Below are 18,520 nucleotides of genomic sequence, written 5' to 3' on the forward strand. Positions count from 1 at the left end.
TTGTGGCCCAGCGCGGTGGGGGGCGCCGGCGCCTGGGGCCTGGGGCCGGCCGCCATTTCGCATGCCCTCAGGGAGCGCTGACAGCTGCCAGGTCGCTGGGTTGAGCAGCCCGAGGGCCCGGCCGCGCAGCACCACAGTGTGTTTCCAGGCCCCTGAGTCCTCTTGTGTCTCCTAGGCCGAAGCCAGTGAGCCAAGAACCTGCAGCGACGCAGGCGAGCAAGTGCCGAGCAAGAACTTGAAGAGCAGCGGTTTTTCCTGCACGGAGCCACGCAACACTAACACATCAAAGGACTTACTTATCCCATGCTCTGCTCTACAAATGCAGAGGGACCACGACACCTGGTCGAGACCAAACTATTGTCATTTTATTTCTGTTTTTTTCACTTTATTTGTGCTGCCGCTACACCCCAACAAAGCGCAGAGCTCCAATGTGCTGTACACAGAGGCGAGCTGACAGCGCCTGGACATCCTCACCAAACGGCTGGCCAGGTCAGCTATGGCTTTGCCCAGCCAAGCCCTGCAAACTGCCAAGACTGGAGATCCCCCTGTCTCCCTGGGGATCCGTTCCAGTGCTGCACTGCCCTAGTGCAAATTACCTTCCTGAGGTCCAAACTGAGCCAAATTAAACAGATCCTGAGTGCGGAATCATTTGCATGGTCAAGGTTGTGTAATCATTACTCAAAAATTGTGTGTTTGCACATATCTCTGCTAACCTCAAAGAACTGCTTGGCTGAGCAGGGACGCAGGGACACATGACGTTGTGCTGGACAGCCAGGAGCAGGGGATATGTGGCCCTCAGCAATTTCTTAATAAAAAATCTGACTTTTTGGAGCAAAGCTCAATGCTGCTGAAAAATATTGGGGCAAATGCTGGTGCTTAAGCAGAGCTGGCAAGTTCTGGGTATTTCCATCTCACCACATTCACTGTATGTGGTATTTCTTGCCCGTGAGAAAAAGTGACTGATGTGTGTTTCGGGAGAAGGCTACTGCTCACCTTCCTTTGGGGCTGCGCTGAGCCCAGACTGCTTCTCGGGCTCCAGGGATCGCTTCCACCACGGTGCGTCTCAGCAGGGAGCGAGAGCCCGCCGTCCGGGGTGGAGGAGGAGGCAGCTGCAGCCCGGAGGCAGGGATGGAGCAGGGAATGAAGGCAGCGAGCAGGCTGCAGGTACTTGCGAAACGGGGGGTAGTAGAGCTGTGACTGGGACATGGGCTGGTGTCTGTGGGCTTGGGATTCCCTGTCCCTTGTGAAAATACTAAATAGCTCGGGGGTCAATTAGGCGTTGCATGATGGAGACAAACCCACAAACGCTGAGGGAGTTTTAATTCCTTCCAGCATGTGCGCATGGACCATCCAGGTGTTTCAGCTGTCTTTGGTGTCCCTTGGAGGCGCAGCGGAAAGGATGGTGTCAGTCTGTCCCTATGTGCTGCAGTTGCTCACTGGGTCTGGATGGTGTGTAAACTTCAACTGTTACGAGCTGTTAAGAACCTGTTAAGAACCCTGTAACAGCTGGGGCACAGGAGCCATCCCGTGCCCCACAGGGATGCTCCAGAAGTCAGGAAAGGTCAAGGTGGTGCTGAGCTGTGCCCTCGGAGATGCAGGATGTGGAGCTTGTTTTGCTTTGCGTTATTGTTAGAGGTATGCCCGGGGCTCTGCTGAGCTGTGCAGGAGGCTGTTCAGGCTGCAGCACACTTATGTGAGGCTGCTCACATACGTTGGTGTCTGCTGATTTTGTTTTTATTGAGGTTATTCCACGTTCATCATCAGAGAGTCAATCATTAATGCAGCCCTGCTGGCTCCCGTTGTCCTGGCAAGCAAAGGACATTGACATCTTCGGTAAATGAAAGCCACTGATGGTCCATTCAGAGGTTTGGGTAACACCACCTTGGCCTCCTTCCCCTGACCAGACTTATGTGCTGCAGCAAAGGCAGTCGGTCCCGAAGCAGTCTTTGAACACATCCTTATGCCTGTTTTAAATCAGCAGATGACTCAGCAGAGGCAGGAGTCTATTTTTATCTTCTTTCTAGCTTTCTGTGTCAAGCTGAAATTTCATATTAATCCTTTCACTGCTCTCCCCAAAATAAAGTTGCCATGTGACTAGGGAGCCATTCGCACCAAAAGACGCTTGATCTCTGTGAACTCCAGTGTCACAACCCAGCCCAGCTGTTCCGTAAAATGGAGGGCACATTTTAGCCACAGCCAGCAAAATAAACACTGCGTTCAGGAAGCCGTATTGCGGGATCTGACCGCAAGTCTCGTTCAAAGGAACCGCCGAGGGCTGTGTTTGTACACCTGAGAAAACCAGCCTTGAACCTGCGGTGCCAGGGATAGGCAGACCCCGGCTTCACATCTTCGGCAATAAAAAGAGCCCAGTGATGGTGTGATCCAGCTCCTGTTGAAATCCTGCCACACAGGAAACTCCCTGTATAACCTCTAAATTCACCTATGAAAAAGCTTTTGATACAAGAAAGAAATTGAAAAAATACATGTTTTGACTGAAGAACATACCATATACTTTGAGATAATTGGGATAAAGGGACAAAAAGATTCAGGACATCCCCAGTGTGTAACAGTGGCTCCATTGGGCATTGCAGGATAAAGTCCTGCTCCACCAAGTAAATCGGTCTTGCTGCCTCCGGACTTGTTTGACTGCAAAAGCAGCCATCCTGCATCTCGCCAGCTCCTGGAGCAGGATGGCATGCAGGCTTCTCTGGGGACGCAGGCAGTGTTCGACTGTTGTGATATCATAGCTTTTCCCCACAAAGACTTAGCCAGGGATGGGGCTCTCCAAGGCTTCGCAGCGGAAGGCGGAAGGAGTACGGACTTTTCTCGAGAAGCAGGCTGGCTTTTTCAGCAAGTCGGATTTTATGCAATACCGATCATCGCAAACTCCAGACTTGCCGAGCCAGCAGATCCCTCAGTTTGGACGAGGAGCCGGTGCTGTTGCTCCTGCGCCGCAGGACACACGTTTAGCTAGCCTGCAACACTGCCGCACTGCCGTCGGGCTGGTGCCTTTCCTCCGCCTGGCATGACTCACAAAGCTCCTTTTAAGTCCTGTTTCAAGGGAGGAAATGGGAGGAGGGAGGGGAGGGCAGGGGAAGGAGTAGATCTTAGTTCAAACCTGATGTCTGCTGTTTAAAATTTCCCTTGCTTGTAGTCAAACAAGCGCTCTGGGCTGGCATTCGTAAGGAGGAACGTTTAACCCTTTCACTTGCCCAGCGACCGCAGAGGTTGCGAAGCTGCACTGGGAAAGGTGAACGGAGAAAGGATGACAAAATCCCCCTACCTGCTCCATACCCGTGAGCATCTCACAAACCACAGAGAGAAAGCAAGCACAGGGAGTGGGAAGAGAAGTATTGACATCCCCCTATTGCCTAGGGGGGAACTGAGGCACAGGGAGACTCTGTGACTTGTCTGGAGTTACTCCGGGAAGAGACCGTGATGCAGTGGGGAATTAAGCTCCGTTCTCATGAAGTTCACACAGTGGACTGTCCGCAAGAGCATCCTCCCTCTTTCAAAGAGGAACCTGGCATTTATGAGAAAAATCATTTGTTTATCCTGAGGGGGAAGGTCAAAATTATCAGACAGCTTCAAATCCCTTTCAGGAAACAAAAAACAAACAAGAGACAGCAAAAATCTGGAGGAAAAACTTAATGCTGGCATCCAAAAAGTGTATACAGGTACATACCCCATCACCTCTACAGAGGCGTGCCACTGGGCACAGGTAAAAGACAGATGCTTTGGAAGGGGAGATCAGAGTCACCGTCAGCTCCGCACAGTCTGTTTTGAAGGTGGACATCAGAGCCCAGAGAGCACAGAGATGCCTCGTTAGGATGAAGATACTTGGAGGGTCTGAACCCTCGAGGACCACAGCGTTAGCGAGCTCGCATGAGGTTAACCACCAACTGTGGTCGGTAGGAGACTTCCCCGCAGGGCTGTTTATTAGTAATTGTCCACTCTGGGCATTTCCCACTTTGGTCTCCGGTCTCCCTGCTGCTGGCGCAGGGGAACGGGCTCCGGGAGGCCAGCCAAGGCTCTGCTCACACTCTTGGACTCATTTCACTTTCCACTCGCAGCGGAGCTGAGGAAGCGGGGGGAAACTCGGTGTCCCCAGACCGCTGTGGGTCCCCCCGTCTTCTCCACGCACTTCATTTGTGCCTGCCGTCCTCTCGCGGTGCGATCTGCCCGGCTCGCGAACGGCCCCTGGTTCAGACGGAGCTGTGGCGGCGATAAGGGCCGGGGGCATGACAGGAGGCCTGTCTGTGAGCGATAAAAACACCCCCCCTCGCCTCCGAGCAGGGCCTGCCCTGCAAGGCAGCCTTAAATGGAAATGCTCCGCATGCCAGCTCGGTGCATGGCTGCAGCCGAGCAGTGGAAATTCTTGCTTGGCGGGTGGATGATGTGATGGCCCTGGGAGTCCCAGCCGGCACCCCGCGGCTGGCCGGGCCGGGCCGGGCTGGGGCTGGGGAGGGGGAGAAGCAACCCGCTCCCACCGCTCGGCTCGCTCATCAGCTTCAACTCCCGCGGCCCGGCAGAAAGCCGTCTTTGTTCAGCGCTGTGAAAATACACTACCTGTGTGGTTTGGCGGCACGGATAACTCTGTTAGTCCAGTTTTATAGACAGAGCGAGACGGACAGAGAGGGAGCTGCAGCTTGGTAACAAGTGTGGGGCAGAACGAGGATCAGGACTCAGGTTCCCGGGGCCGAGGGTTGTCCTCACCCTGCTGAGATGCACCTCAGGGCGCAGCGTAAATCACTGGGCAAACTGGGAAAATGTCCTCACTTCTGCCTCCCCTTCGCCCACATGCAGCCCCCTCCCCATATGAGCTTGTGCAAGGCAGTCGCATAGGTGGCATCAGCTTGGTTTTTTGGACAGACAGGGTCCTTCTCAGCCCCGCTGGATACGGCCGGAGTGCTCTCACGCAAGCCAGGCATGGCCACTTGAAGCTGCAAATGCAGTAAGGCTCTTAAATTAAGTTTATTCTGACCTAACTGAAAAACTAGTTGTTCTCTAAGGCCCTGAATCACTTGAGCTGAAGTCAGCGGTATCTGCAGCGCAGAACACATGGTTTTGGTTAAACAAAAGGCCCTGCATACTTTTGGGGCTTGTAATGTAACTACCCACCCAGGAAGCAAGCGGGCATTCCTGTTCTACCTTAAATCACACTTCAGCTTAATTATTTTCTGTGGCGACAGGCCCTAACTTCTGCGAGGAGCAAACTCGGTTTCCACGGCAGAGCAGAGCTGCTTGCACAGACGCTTGCTCTGCTATGAGTTCAGTGCCTGCAGGCAAGACGTTTCCCAAATATCCGTGGCCCAAGTGTGGACACTGCCAGTCTGCTCGGATCCGAGGAGCCTTGCAGGCTGCCTTCCTGCAAAGCCCTGGAGATGCCGGAGGTGCCGCAGAGCTAGTCGGCAGCCCTGTTTTCATCCCGATTTTCAGCGCGCTGAGCCACGTCCACGAAGAGCAGCTTTTCCCGTGTCTGAATGGCGTCACCCGGTTTCGAGCTTTCAGCCGCAGTTGCTCTGCCTGGGCCGGGACTTAGAGGAGGATCAGTCACTCAGGGGTTACTGCTGGGGCAACTCCACGCCCAGCCTGGTGAGTCACTGAGTCACGCATCCCGTGTCCCGGCGGGCTGTAACGGCCTTTCTCGGGAGGGAACATGCCCAAAGCCCTGGGCTACTGCATGCAGCGAACACAGATCGAGTCCTAAGTTCAAGTCTGATATAGAGCTTAGGAAAAGATTAACAGGTCCCAGCTCCTCTGTCTAGGCTTTGCTTTGGCGGAGCAGTTTGTCGCGCTCGCTATCCCAATCAGCCAGCTGCGGCAGGGCTAACAGCGCGACGGCACAAAGTCCGAAGGTTTCCCTTCGCATTTTCGCTTTGGGCTCAAGAAAGCTGCGTGCGGTTTCCCCCCTCTCCAGCCCCGAGGCAGAAGTTAGGCCCGTTTTGGGGGTGTGTGAGTGTTTTTGCAGAGCCACGCCACGGCTCACGGGATGGCTTTGCACCTTGCGCCCTGCCACCGGCCCCCCAGGAGCCTTTCTGGTCTTCCTGCAAACAGCGGCGCCTCGCTGTTTCTCCTCGCAAGCGGGAGGGGATATTTCTGTAACTCCATTTTCCCCAGTGGAGAAAACGTGTTCTTGCTCACTTGAGGTTTAGCTGCTGCTGTTAAGGGGGGGGGAAGCTGAGAAAGCAAGAGGCGTCGATGGGAGCACCCTGCAGAAGCCTTCCCCAGGGCGCTGGCTGCCGCGGGGGCTTGAAAGGCAGCGGTGACTTCTGCCGCGGGACGTTTTCCCCGCCGCACACGCGAAGGGAGAGCGAGGAAAGACGCGCTGCAAAACGAAAGTGGCGGGAGAGCGGAGCGGAGCGGAGCGGAGCGGAGCCGAGCTCAGCCGCTGCCCCAGGCCGCCCCGCCCCGGATAGGGGCCGCCCGGCCCGGCCCGGCCCTCCCGCTCCTTCTCCTCCCTCATCCCACTGCCTATTTAGGCGGGCGCCCGGGCCGGCGGCCCCGCTGTGGGTGCTGGGGATCGCGCGGAGCCGAGCGGAGCCGAGCAGGGGGCTGTGCCGTGCTGGACCGGACCGGGCCGAGCCGGGCCGTGCTGAGCGGAGCGGAGCTGAGCCGAGCCGTGCTGAGCCGAGCCGCGCCGCACCGCGCCGGGGCCGCGCCGCCCCGCTCCGCTCCCGCGCACGATGCGCGGCGCGCCCCGACGGCGCTGCCTGCTGCTGCCGCTGCTGCTGCCGCCGCTGCTGCTGCCGGTGCGTGGGGCGGCGACCGGGGGCACCGCGCGGGGACCGGGCGCACGGGACACCGGGGGCACCGGGCCCCGCTGCCGCCGCGGCATGCCCGGGCTTGCCGCGCCGTCGGGGGCCGGGCCGCCGCGGCGGGGGCTGCGCTGGGCCCGGGGCGGGGGGTGTTTGGGGGGCAGCGGGGGGCTGCCCTGGGCCGGGGGAGATGGGGGCAGCGGGGGCCGGGGGTTCCCCCTTCAGGAGAATTATTGGGGGGGGGATAGGGGGGTTGGGTAACATACCTGGGGTGGGGGGGAGCAGAGGGTGGGGGGGGTCATCTAGTCTGGGGGCTGTGGAGGGAGCAGGGGCCATGGGGGGGTCACCTGGATAGGTGAGGGGACGGGGGCTATGGGGGCTCATCTGTATGGGGGGGGCCAGGGGCTATAGGGGGGCTCACCTGGTGCAGGAGCTATTGGGGGGCAGGGGCTCTGGGGGCACTCACCTGTACGGGGGGGCAGGGGCTCTGGGGGGCTCACCTGGGTGGTTGGGGGAGCAGGGGCCATGGGGGGGGCTCCCCTGGCCTATGGGCCATGGGGGGGGGCTCACCTGGACAGGCTGGGGGGACTGGGGCCGTGGGGGGGGGGCTCACCTGGAGAGGTCGAGGGGGCCGGGGCTGCGTGGGGCTCCCCGAGAGGCCGCAGGGGTGTATGGGCCCGGCCGTGGGGCAGGGCGGAGGCGGGAGCGCGAGGGGATGCGTTGGGAAGACGGGAATGTGTTGGGAAGAGCGTTGGGCCGCGGCCGGTGGGGGCGTGGGGGACGGGCGCGTGCGCCGTGGGGAGGAGGCCGTGGGGAGGAGGCCGTGGGGCTGCCCCATGGTGGGCAGATCCCTGCAGCGAGCACCGCGTGTGCAGGAGGGGATTTCCACTTCCTTTGCTTCCAAGCATTGTTTGCCGTTCCGGGTCGGGATCGCGCGGCGACACCGAGACTGCGCGCCGCGTGAACGGAGCGGGACGTCTGAGCTCGGCCGCGGGCCGTTCTGCGCCGTCTCGTGTGGGAACGTGTGGTTTGATGCTTCCGCAACGGCTGTCTGAGCCCGTAGCGTTGGTGACTTCTAGCACAAACTCCCACCTGCCCATCCTGTATTTCTTGGGCTGGAGGTCGCTGTAGCTCGGAGGTACCTAGAGCCTCGTCTCACCTGCAGTTGGTGGGAATCCTGTCCCGAGGATCCCGGGGCCGGCCCCAATTCCCGCTGTCCCGCACCGCAAGCAGGAGCGGCTCTGGGACACGTGGTTGCTGTTTGCCTGCTGGCGTTGTTGTCGCTGAGCTTGGCACTCGCCGCAGCAGGTTTTAAGAGCCTTGTCTTCTCCGGTTCCTTCCCCGTATCGTTTGAGTGACGCAGTTTAGGTGATCCTTTCCCGAATCTCCCTGCTCTTCGCTTAGACTCGCTTGTGCAGACGACGGCGTTACCAACCCCATCACCTACGGGCGTGCTCTGCCTGGACTTTTACTTTTTTACTTTTCTTGTCAAAGAAAACAAAAGGGGAGGGGGACCTGATCAGCACTGATGATGCCCCATGTGATGATCATATGATATGATGGCTGCGGCTGCTTCCCCTGCACACCATTGCTTGTTGCATCATGCCTGGACATGGGCCACGGGCTCGCGGAGAAGAAAGCCTCCGAATTTCTGTATTTGCAGGAGCTCAAATTCCATCTGCATAAAGTCTGTGGGGAAACCCCGAGTTCAGCAAACGTGCTCCTTTGGAGCAGAGGCACGGGAGTTGTCCGTGAAGCATCTCTCTTCCTCCTCGGTCCTTAATACAGTCGATGCTTTGGGATGGAGAGCGTGGCTTCCCACAGATCGAGGGTTGGCACGCTTATTAACACTGTCTAGGTGCTTTTTGGTGGTCGGGAGTTCAGTTTGTGGTTTATCTGCTGCTGTAATGGTGTGATCCCTTCCTTGGGATCACTTCAGGAGAAAACCAGAACTCAGTGCTGCATGAGGGAAGGTTCAAAGACTGGCACTTCGCAGAGGTCTTCTCCAGGTCTGATCATCCAGACTGAATAGAAAGAGGATTTTAGCTTGTGGTCAATGAGGATATTGGAAATGCCTGCGACTGGTCATTCCTCGGCCTTGGGCCAGCATTGCTTTCTTTGGGTGTTTGCTACGAGTGAAAAGTACTCTTGCGTTGCGTTGAACGTGGCTTCTCTATGCAGCTTGCTTTAAAACTGGCTTTTGCGGTGATAAAATAGCAGCCTGCGCTGGAGCTGCTCAGGCAGGTCCTCTGGTGCTGGGACAAGCCAAAGTGTGGCTGTGTTTCTTTTTCTCCCCAGGCTTTTCTCTTAAAACCTCTTCTGTGATCTAGGCAGAGTCCTACTCTCCATTTTTAAGTTACAGATTTTTTTGGACTGTTTTGCCATTTTTCAGTGGGTTCCTCTGTCTCCTGGCAAATGAACAGTGCAGTTGAGGGCCGAAGGTGAGGCCCCCCAGGCCTCAAGGAAGACGTGGGTTTGCCCCGATCGCCACAGTGGTTTGCCAGCAGGGAGGACCAGGTCTGGAGGTTATCACCGTCCTAGGGTGCAGTTAGTGCTGGTTGACAGTGTCCTGTTAGCACCTTGCAGTGGACGTTGGACTGGCTTTCTCCAGGGCCAAGGTATGTAGTGGTGGTGTCCGGCCTCTGGTTATCGGTGTTTCGGAGCAGAGAAGGGTAAAGGTGGCAGGAGGCATCGGAGGACACGTGGTGGGGCACGCAGTGACTCTCACTGAACCCTTTTTTGCCCGTTCCCTGGGCTGTAAAACCGAGGCCACCTTTTGCCCTGGGTTCCTAGGCTGCTTTATCTTGGTGCTTTGCAGAACTAATGGGTTAGATTCCTACCTGCAAATGGCTCTCTGTGTCAGGATAACGTACTTGAACTGCATTTGCTTTTGAAGGTGGTGTGGGCTGATAACCTTATCGTGCACTTGTGCAAGCTCATGGAGAGCACTGAAATCCTGGGCCCGAGGGGCCTTTCGAAACAACAGATGTCGTTACTGTGACGGCCTTCGCAGCCTGGCAGGAAAACCTCCTCGCCCCGGGGGACAGCCAGGCAGGGGGACAGCTCGCCCGGGGAGGTTGTGCAGTCTCTGTCCTCGGAGACTTTCAAGACCGGGGTGGGTAAAGCCCTGGGAACTGCAGAGGGTAAAACAACTTGTGACTGGAAGGTGAAAGCAAGAGTTGTCTCCTAAGTTGGATGCAAAAGGACTTTATACACTTGCAGACTCTGAGGCAGCCATCAGGTCTGCATTCTTGCTTTGCGGAACCCCACATGCTGTAGAGCCGATAGTCTGTATTCGTGCTCTTTCTTGCGGTTGGGTATTTGCATGACGCCTTTGAGTTTCTTTGCTTTCTTTCTGTGCTGTCTGGATCAGCAGCGTGTCAGCTCTAGGATCGCAGCCCTGCGCTGAGCTCCAGCTTCCCCTTCTTGCTTCCTGCCCTGAACTGTGCTGCTACCCAGAGCTCTTCGGGCAGCCCTGGTGCCCGGGGGAGGTGGGAAGTTCACGTTCCCGGTGAACTCGGTTACCCAAAGCTCGGGGAGCGCTAATGCAGCGGCTCTGAAGGAGGTGGGGGAACCATCGCAGCGTTCCTGCGATTCCTCCCAGCCGAGGTCGGGCGGTGGCCGCGTGCCCAGGCTGGCCGTGCGGGGGGGTTCGTCCCGCTCCGTCTCCCCGCGTCGCGGCGTGCCGGGGGAGAGGGGCGGTCTCCGGCCAGTGCTCCCGGAGGCAGCAGGGGGGAACGGCGGCTCGTGGCCTGGCTGATCTGAGCAAGGTTGTTCGTGGGTGCTGTGCCGAGACCACAAAACCTGCTGCAGCTGCTTTTGCGCTCACACCCCTCCTCGCAGAGCGCTGGCCGCGGGAGGGGATGTGGCTCGGAGGCGGCGGGGTGACTCAGTGGACTCCACTGCTTGTTTCTATTGTCTCCACCTTTCTTTCGAGGCAGCTTCTGACTCATAGAAGAAATATTTGTTTCAAGAGGCAGGTTTCAGGCTGGCTCCGAGTGTGGAAGTGGAAAGGGAAACTGCTGTGGCTGCACTGTCGCTGTCGCGCTGCTCCGCGCACGGCGTGGGAGGGCACCGTCCCTCTCGGCAAAGCCAGGTAGAAGGACAGAGGCCTGAGGAGAGGGACGGGGGCTGCCTGGTGTCCGTTCTGCTTCTCGACAGTGTTAGCTTGTGCCCATTACTGTGGAGCACTGGGTGCAAAGCTGAGGGGTCCTGTCCCACGCCGGGACAGGGTGGCGTTTGCACCCAAAGCCGTGATGCAGAGTGGCCATTCCCGTCGAGCCTTGTCCCTCCGTGGCTCGAGCGATTGAGCAGATGTGGAAAGAGCTGAGCCAGCAGAAAGGTGTGCAGCGAGCGGAGGAAACGGCGCCCTGGGCTTCCTGATCCTCCGCGAGATACGGGGACGACGCGGAAACGCTCAAGGCTGTGCTGTCCTCTGGAAGACCACGAGGCAGGAGCAGCCCCGCTCTTTCTTGTGGGCACAGCGAGCCAAGCACCAGCCTTGACACACGGCCGCCTTCCTCCCCACAAACACCCTCTCTGTTCCCCTTCCCTCCCTGCGCCGGAACATTCAATTTCTTTGGTGCGATTGGTTCATGTGCTCAGAAATTGGGGAAGGAAGGGAGACCTGATGTTATCCTAAGGAAGCGTTAGTGAGCCTTCGCCTTGCTGATAACCCTGGCATGCAGGAATCCCTCTGCAAACCTCCTCCCGCCGTTTTGCCAGGAAACAACCACCTCTCCTAAGGGGTGGGAAGCACCCTTAACTTCTGTCGAGGGCATGTTTGGCAGGCAGGCCGAGCTCGGCACGGCTAGCAGCTCTGAGCTTGCCCGGGTGCTCCACTCCTTCCTGTGCCTCAGTGCGCTGCGCAGAGCAGCCCTGGCCCTCCGCCCTCCTCCTCTGCCCTGTGGACTCGGCGCCTGCTGCGTTCGAGCAGGCAAGCTCTCCAAATCTTACTGCTTGCCTCTGCTCGCATCTGACACGTGGCATCTATCCACCCGCCCATCTAAAACCCCCGGCCACGCTGTCCAAATCTTCTTTGGCTGTTGTTGCACGCTCCTCTTGGCTTTCACAGTCCCGTGGCGTGTATCCAGGCGGTCCTGACCATCCCTTTGCTCCCTTCCAGAGCCAGTCTGGCCCTTGCATCCAAGAGAGGGTGGCTGGTTCCACCTCCAAGCCTGGGTCCCCATGTCTGTGCTTCACTCATCTGCTAGTGAGATGCTGTTGCCTCCTGCCCCAGTGCGCCTGTCTCCAGTGCTGCCTTGGCTCTGAAGTGCTAAATCAATAAGCAGGTTGTTCCAGGCCGTGCAGAGAGTGCAGGACCACACCACTAACATCCTCACCTGAGCTCTTTGCTCACCTGTCTGTGTCTCCTACCTGGTCTCTCAATAGCTGCACACAGATTGTAGCACAGCTCTGTCTCTTACGGATTTTTTTTTTAACCCAGGTTTTTCTGAATTTTTAACAGGAAGCTTTTTGGGGAACCGCTGCAGTAGCGCTGCATAAAAGGGACAAGTTGGATCACTTGGACTTAAGTAGAGGAAGGGAAGATTTTTACCAGGTCCAAGATGGAGATCATTATTGCAAGAAGTGCCCGGCAGGTAAGATGTTCTGAAACGTCACGCCGTATGCAGCTTCTCGTTTCTGCATGCAGAGCCTGTCTGTCTTTGTTCCTCACGAGGAGTAAGCCCATTCTCCAGCTCTCCTCTGCTCCCCTTGCACCCGGAATACAGTGCAGGAGGCAAAGGAGAGGGCTGCTGCTCTCCTCCTCCACTGGCTGCACACTGCCGTTTTGCACGCTGGGCGATGCGAGTGCCTTTATGCAATAGCCGTTTGTCCGGCAGCTCTCAATGCCGGAAGGGTTGACCAGGAACTGTTAGTTCTCTGGCGGGGGATGAGCAAAGCAGCTCCCAACAGCATGAGTCCCAACCCTGTGACTGAGTTCTGTGATCTAAGGACTCGTTATGCGAATGTTTCCCTTCGGTGGTTCCAATTTTGCATTTTAACCTTGCTGACAACAGAATTGGCTCCCTCTCTGCAGAGACATCTCCATCCTGTGCTCTGTTCATTGATGTGCTCTTTCTTTTTCCTCCTCCAACCCCCTCTTCTTGCAGGTACCTATGTTGCAGAGCACTGTAAAGTGCAAAATGGCTCCAGCAAGTGTTTGCCATGTAAAGAAGACGAATACATTGAATACCCTAATGACTTTTCCAAGTGCCTTGGCTGTCGGACATGTAGGGAAGGTATGAAGCTGGGCTGTGTTTCTAGGAGAGACTAAGTGTGTCATGCCTTCCAGGAGCTGATGCTGGCTGACAGCATGGGCCTAGGTTCAGCTGGCCAGAGACCTCTATTTAAGAGCACAGTTGCCTGCAGCATCTCCAAAGAGTGGCTCACGTTGTGGGTGGTCAGCATCCAGGGAGCCTACTGGGTCTTGAACTGGTGCAGCTGCTTATGCCAGACCTATATGTCTTGTCAATACAATGTCCCTTGGCCCACTGGGTCATTGTCCAACGCTTGAGCACAAGACCTCCAGCAAGGGCTGCTAGGATCTGGGCTCGTGGAGTAGCTCTGCTCCAGCAGTGCTTGTGGGCTGTTCTCTACGATCGGCGACTGGTGGAGCTTTAATGCAAGCAGTGCTTTTCTCTTCAGCACGTGAGCACTGTGGGGTGGGGGGCAGCAGTCGCCTGCTGCATGGGGTAGAAGACGGGAAGGAGGAAACCTCTGTTAAATCATTGCTCCAGAGAGTGGCTTGGTCTTCCCCAGGCTTGTAGGCCAGCTTAGGTTGCTAACCCCCTTATGAAGGAAGGGGGGTGGTCAGCACGAGGAGCGAGTTCCCTGTGAGGCTGGAGGCACTGGCTGCGGGGTGAGGTGGAGGTGCCACCCCGGGTGAAGCGGAGATGCTCGGGTCGAGCTGGCTCTCCTGTTGTCCGCAGATCAAGTTCAGCTGAGTCCCTGCAAGGCCACCAAGGACACGCAGTGTGCCTGCAAGAACGGCACCTTCTGCTCCCCAGACCATCCCTGCGAGATGTGCCAAAAGTGTCAGGCCAGGTGAGCCGGGTGGTGTGGCACGGGGGGACGTGGTGGGCCCTCCTGGGTGGTGGCCAGGGGCCATGCTGAGAGGGATGGGGCTGTCCGAGGATCCCCAGCACCTGAGCTGTGCCTGTCTGCCCCTTTCCCAGGTGCCCCGAGGGCGAGGTGGAGAGGGCTCCCTGCACGCCACACAGCGACCTCCAGTGCGGTCCTCCCACAGATGCCTTCCCCAGCTCCCAGCGTAAGTGCCAGACTGCCGGGGGAGGGAGGATGGGGTGAGGGGAGGAGACATGAGTTGCTGCTGTTAAGGAAGCCAGGAGCAGCTCCCCACACACCTTATCTTATCTGCTTTAGAGAGCATGATCGTGATCCTTGTGGTTGTGTTAACTGCGGTCTTCGTTTCGGCCATCTGCCTCTACCTGTGCTTCTGCAACCACCGTTCACATGGAGGTGAGTGCTGGCTGTGGGCACTGGCATGCAGGGAGCGGCAGCGTGGGGGAGCCCCAAAGGGCTGGCCCTGGCCACGCGACCGTCTGCTTGGGTGTACGGTGGGGGGCTGGGGGGGGTGGAAGAGGGACCTGCCTTGGGGGAAGAGGGATCACAGTGCTGTTTTCCCTTCCAGGTGGTGGGAGAGACCTGAGGAGGAAATCTTCCAGCGTGGTGGTGAGTTGTTCTGTGCCCCGGAGGGAGGCAGCTCCGCTTGCAGGGCTGGGGCAAGATCCCTCACACCATCTGCTCTCCATTTTGCCTGTAACTCCCAGAAGGGCTGCAGGAGTGTGGGGACAGGCCTCTGTCTGGCCCCTGCAGCAGTCTGGTAGAGCTGGCCAAGTGGAGGAGGGTCTCGGGCAGTGTCCTGCGATGTGCAGAGCCCTCGCAGCGCCCACCCCAATGCTGTTACTGCTGCCCTGGTGGAGGTGGAAGCACAGACATGCCCAGCCAACTGAAAAGGCTTGGCTGGGAACACCAAGTAAAAGGGGAGACCTGTGCTCTAACGGAGATGGCTCTGGCCTCCTGCAAGCCCATGTTGTGCAATTCCAGCTGAAGGGAGATGAGGAAGCAAGCTTTCCCTCAGCTGTGGGCCAGGGCCACTTTCCCTCCTGAGAGGAAGCTCCAGGACAGTGACTGCTCTCGAGACCGCACAGAGGACAGATATAAACAAGCCTTTTGGATCCAGCCTCTTGGCTGATGTTTCCAAACCCTCAAAACCCTGATGAGGTGGATGCCACCATAGTAAATAAGAGCCCTGAAAGTAGTCCCCTAGCAGCAGCCTTTAAGGGGCTGTTGTGAGCCCTGCTCTCCCACGAGTTGAGAGTGCAAGACTCAGTTGGCTTGTTTCTCTCCGTTTCCCACCCCAGGACTACATCATGTTGCAGCTGAGGAGGTGTGCTCGGGGCAGCCGGGAGAGACAGGACAACAATCACAACGAGCGGGTCATTCGGGATCAGCAGCAGGAGCTGCTTCCTACGGCATCGGGTTCAGTTGTTCCCAGTGCTCCAGTGCTGGAGGTATGTGAACGTGCTTCTGCTCCTTTACACTTAGCCTAGGTCTGAAGTTTTACTGTGGTGCCTCTGCTTTGTCCAAGCTGGCTGGATTGTGAGCTTCCAGGGCTGGATCAAGCTTTCCACGCTGAGAAGGGTGAGGGCTCTTATCCCTGTTCTGGGTGAAGCTGGTTTTTTGCTCTTATCAGGAGTAGTGGTAGTCAGGACTGCAAAATCTCCTGTTGTTGCAAAGTATTGCAGCTGGCTGCCAGATGTCCTCTGCAGATTTAGCACCTGATACTGAGCAAATATTGAGCTGATATTGGGTTCTTTGGTTATTTTCTAAAACTGAGCTCTTCTCTCCATGCTTGGCATCCATGAGCACGATCTCCCCTGCTTGTGGTGTGCTGTGATCCCAACACTGTAAAAGGATGTTTGTCTTGCTGGTGTGTGGTGGTCTCCTGTAGTGGGTACACCCCTTCCAGGTCTAATCCTGCCTGCCCCAACAGCCCTTGGAGAGAGGGAGAGAGTCTCCAAACTCCCTTTTGATGGCACCTAGTGACAGCATCGGCTTCATTGGTTGCTGGCAGCATTTCTTGGCTCAGCTCCTCCATTTCCAGGCTAGATCTGCTTCTGGAGCTGCAGTAGTTGAAGTTTGTGCCTCTGAAAGGTGGTTACACTTCAGCCATTTACTGCCTGGGTGTTTATGCCAGGTGCTTGCCTTGGGTACTATATGGCATTGTCTTTCCAGGAGGTGGTGCCAGGAGTCTCGCATCCTGGTGTGAAGGGGAGGAAGAAACTAGTTCCAGCGCAAGGAGAAGACCCCGTTATTCGTAAGTGTTGGGCACAATGTGTTTGGAGGTGCTGAGGGCTCTGGGGGATGTGCTGGAGGGCAGAGAGTGGGATGAGCCTGCAGGCTTTCTGGGAGAATCCTTTTTGGCTCAGATGACCTCGCTCTACCCTGTTCTCAGAGCTTTTTCCTTCTTGCTCTAGTTTTGCGACGCTCTTTTGACGTCTTTGCCCGAGAAGTACCCTACAAGGACTGGAAGAGGTATGGCCGAGCCCTTGATCTGCTGGAGAATGACATTGCTCTCGCAGAGATGAATGACAAGTATTCGCTGGAGCCCTTCTTCCAGATGCTCAACACTTGGCAGAACAGACAAGGGATGAAGGCCTCTGTCAACATGCTGCTGGAGACCCTGGACCGGATTGATCTTGGAGGGGTTGCAGGCGACATCTCCTTCCGGCTCATTCAGCAGGGCTTTTACCAGTATGAAGTGAGCTGAGAAGCAGGACAGGTGCTGCGTCTTCCTACTTCAAGCTGAAGCGATTAATACCTCCAAACACTTGAGTTTCATCTTTTCGTAGATCTGCTAGCTTTGTTCTCATGAAACTGTTGAACAGTTCAGATGAGCCTGGAGGAGTTCATGCTCTTGCAAAATTACAAGCTTTGTGGCCCTCCCTCTCTGCCGAAGCTACAGGCTCAATATCAGGTGCTTGCGTATGAAATCCAAGCAGATTCTTTGATTTTACTAGGACAATGCAAAGAGCCTAAAACTGTTCCAAGGAGCCTGTGCAATCGTCTCTCTTGGAAGCACTGGTACTGTACAGACATCTTCAGGATTAGCATAAAGAGGGTCTTTACATGATGTGGGAGTCTAATGTAATTTTTAACTGGATTACCTTTTCTCAGGGTTCCTGGCATCATGTAATGGCTTCTGCTTGTAGAATATTTAAGCTGGCCAGCAAACTTAATGGTGTATGTTTGGCAGGCAAACATTAATTGGGTTCTTGGGTTACTTTCTAAAAGCTATCGCCTGACTTGCATTGGTAGTGGTTCTGCTTGCTGTTGGGAGTAATTCTGAAACTGGAGTTTGAGGGGAGGGTGGAGATGATTTATTTGCTCTGTGATCCCTGGAGTTGCCTAGGAAAAGGATCAGTGCAGGGAGAGAGCGAGCTAATGGTTCAAGCACAAGTAGGAGTGTGGGCAGCAAACCGGCGCTGTGTCAGAAACCTCCCACGTCTCCTGTCTCACCTTGGCCAAGTTGGTTAGTTCCTGTTCCCCTAGCCATGAAGCGGCTTTGCTGTCACTGTCTGTCTCCGGCTGGCATGGAGGAGTAAATGCACTGAGGTCCGAGTGCAGCTGTGGGTACCATCCATCCATCTTCCACCTACATGGATTGCTGCTTTCAAACACTAGTCCTTGCTCTGTCTCTTGCACAAAGCTCAGGGACAACTTCTTGGCTGTGAAATTACATTACTTGAACTGGCTAAACGTGTTGAGTGGTACAGCCCAGCCCACGAGGACTTCCCCCAACGTATCAAAGTCGAGAGAGGCATCTGCCAGCTCCTCTCTGGCTGCCAGGGCTCACCCTTGCTGCGCACGGGTCTGCTCAGCATGCACACAAGCCTCCCGTCCCTCCTGCCAGCATCCCTTCTCCTCCCTCCCCCCAACTTCTGTCAGCATTTAAAGTGCTGTATATAAAACGCAAGCAGGCAGTTTGTATTTATGTATTTATTTAGTAATTGTAAACGTGTACATACATTAACTTAAAAGCTAATATAAAAATAGGATTGTTTTTTTACTATGCATGATTGTGTGTTTTTATACAGAGCTCTGGCACAGCCAGTTTCAATTTTTTTACATCTCTTTATGAAGGAAGAATAAACTTTTAAAAAATCCTCCTGATTTCTCATCTCTTTTTTTCCCATACTTTGCTGTAATGCTGATGATGGTCTTTTCTGGGTTTCAGTGGATGCCAAGTGAGCGGGACGAGGCCTTTGGCCTCGCACCAGCTGTGGACCTGGCCTGTCAGGTACATGGTGTGCTTTCAGAGGCTTTGCTGCCTGCTGGGAGCGGTCCTTGTCTCTAACTGCCTGTGATGCTCGTGTGAGTGAAAATCCTCAGCAGCAAACCTGGATTCTGCCTTATCACCTATGCTGCGAGTCCCATGCTCATTACTTGCCTGCAGTAATAGGAGGCTGAAATCTAGGTCCAATGGGGTTGTGGAGGGCTGAGGTTTTGGGGGGGCTCTCCGAAGCCTCAGCAGCCGAGGTGCGCGGGGGGCCTCCAAGGAAGCTGCTGCCCGGGTGCAGACGGTGCTCTGGTTTTGCTGCACTGAACCAGGGCCCTGTCCTCCTACAGCTGCATTGCAAATCTGTGCAGTGCTTGGTGAGAAACGGCCTCTGCTTTCCCCAGGACCCCCCTCGAGCCCCGCTCCAGCTCAGGAAGAGCCAGACTAGCAGGACTGAATT

General features: G+C 56.3%; 1 protein-coding gene across 2 annotated transcripts; it reads left to right on the top strand.

Annotated features, from left to right (window-relative positions):
• Positions 1–1,113: 1,113 nt before the first annotated feature.
• On the top strand, positions 1,114–17,947 carry LOC112996667 (tumor necrosis factor receptor superfamily member 10A-like). Of its 2 annotated transcripts, none has more exons than XM_026122301.2 (10): positions 1,114–1,164; positions 12,226–12,358; positions 12,872–13,000; positions 13,691–13,805; positions 13,937–14,028; positions 14,142–14,237; positions 14,410–14,450; positions 15,143–15,292; positions 16,017–16,098; positions 16,259–17,947. In XM_026122301.2, the coding sequence occupies exons 1-10, from the start codon at positions 1,129–1,131 to the stop codon at positions 16,549–16,551; spliced, it is 1,167 nt and encodes a 388-aa protein (XP_025978086.2). In that variant the 5' UTR covers positions 1,114–1,128; the 3' UTR covers positions 16,552–17,947. The 2 variants fall into 2 exon arrangements, with proteins under 2 accessions (XP_025978086.2, XP_064353847.1); XM_064497777.1 differs by lacking the exon at positions 1,114–1,164 and adding an exon at positions 6,442–6,752.
• The last annotated feature ends 573 nt before the right edge of the window (positions 17,948–18,520 follow it).

The sequence above is a fragment of the Dromaius novaehollandiae genome, chromosome 26 (genome assembly GCF_036370855.1).
Source record: "Dromaius novaehollandiae isolate bDroNov1 chromosome 26, bDroNov1.hap1, whole genome shotgun sequence".
NCBI classification, from domain to species: Eukaryota; Metazoa; Chordata; class Aves; order Casuariiformes; family Dromaiidae; genus Dromaius; species Dromaius novaehollandiae.

Bases quoted from the DNA above. Each gene is read 5' to 3' on its own strand.
- LOC112996667 (XM_064497777.1), top strand. From the start codon at position 6,687: ATGCGCGGCGCGCCCCGACGGCGCTGCCTGCTGCTGCCGCTGCTGCTG. The intron at 13,001-13,690 runs GTATGAAGCTGG...TGTTGTCCGCAG, and splicing joins CTGTCGGACATGTAGGGAAG to ATCAAGTTCAGCTGAGTCCC. The intron at 14,451-15,142 runs GTGAGTTGTTCT...TTCCCACCCCAG, and splicing joins GGAAATCTTCCAGCGTGGTG to GACTACATCATGTTGCAGCT.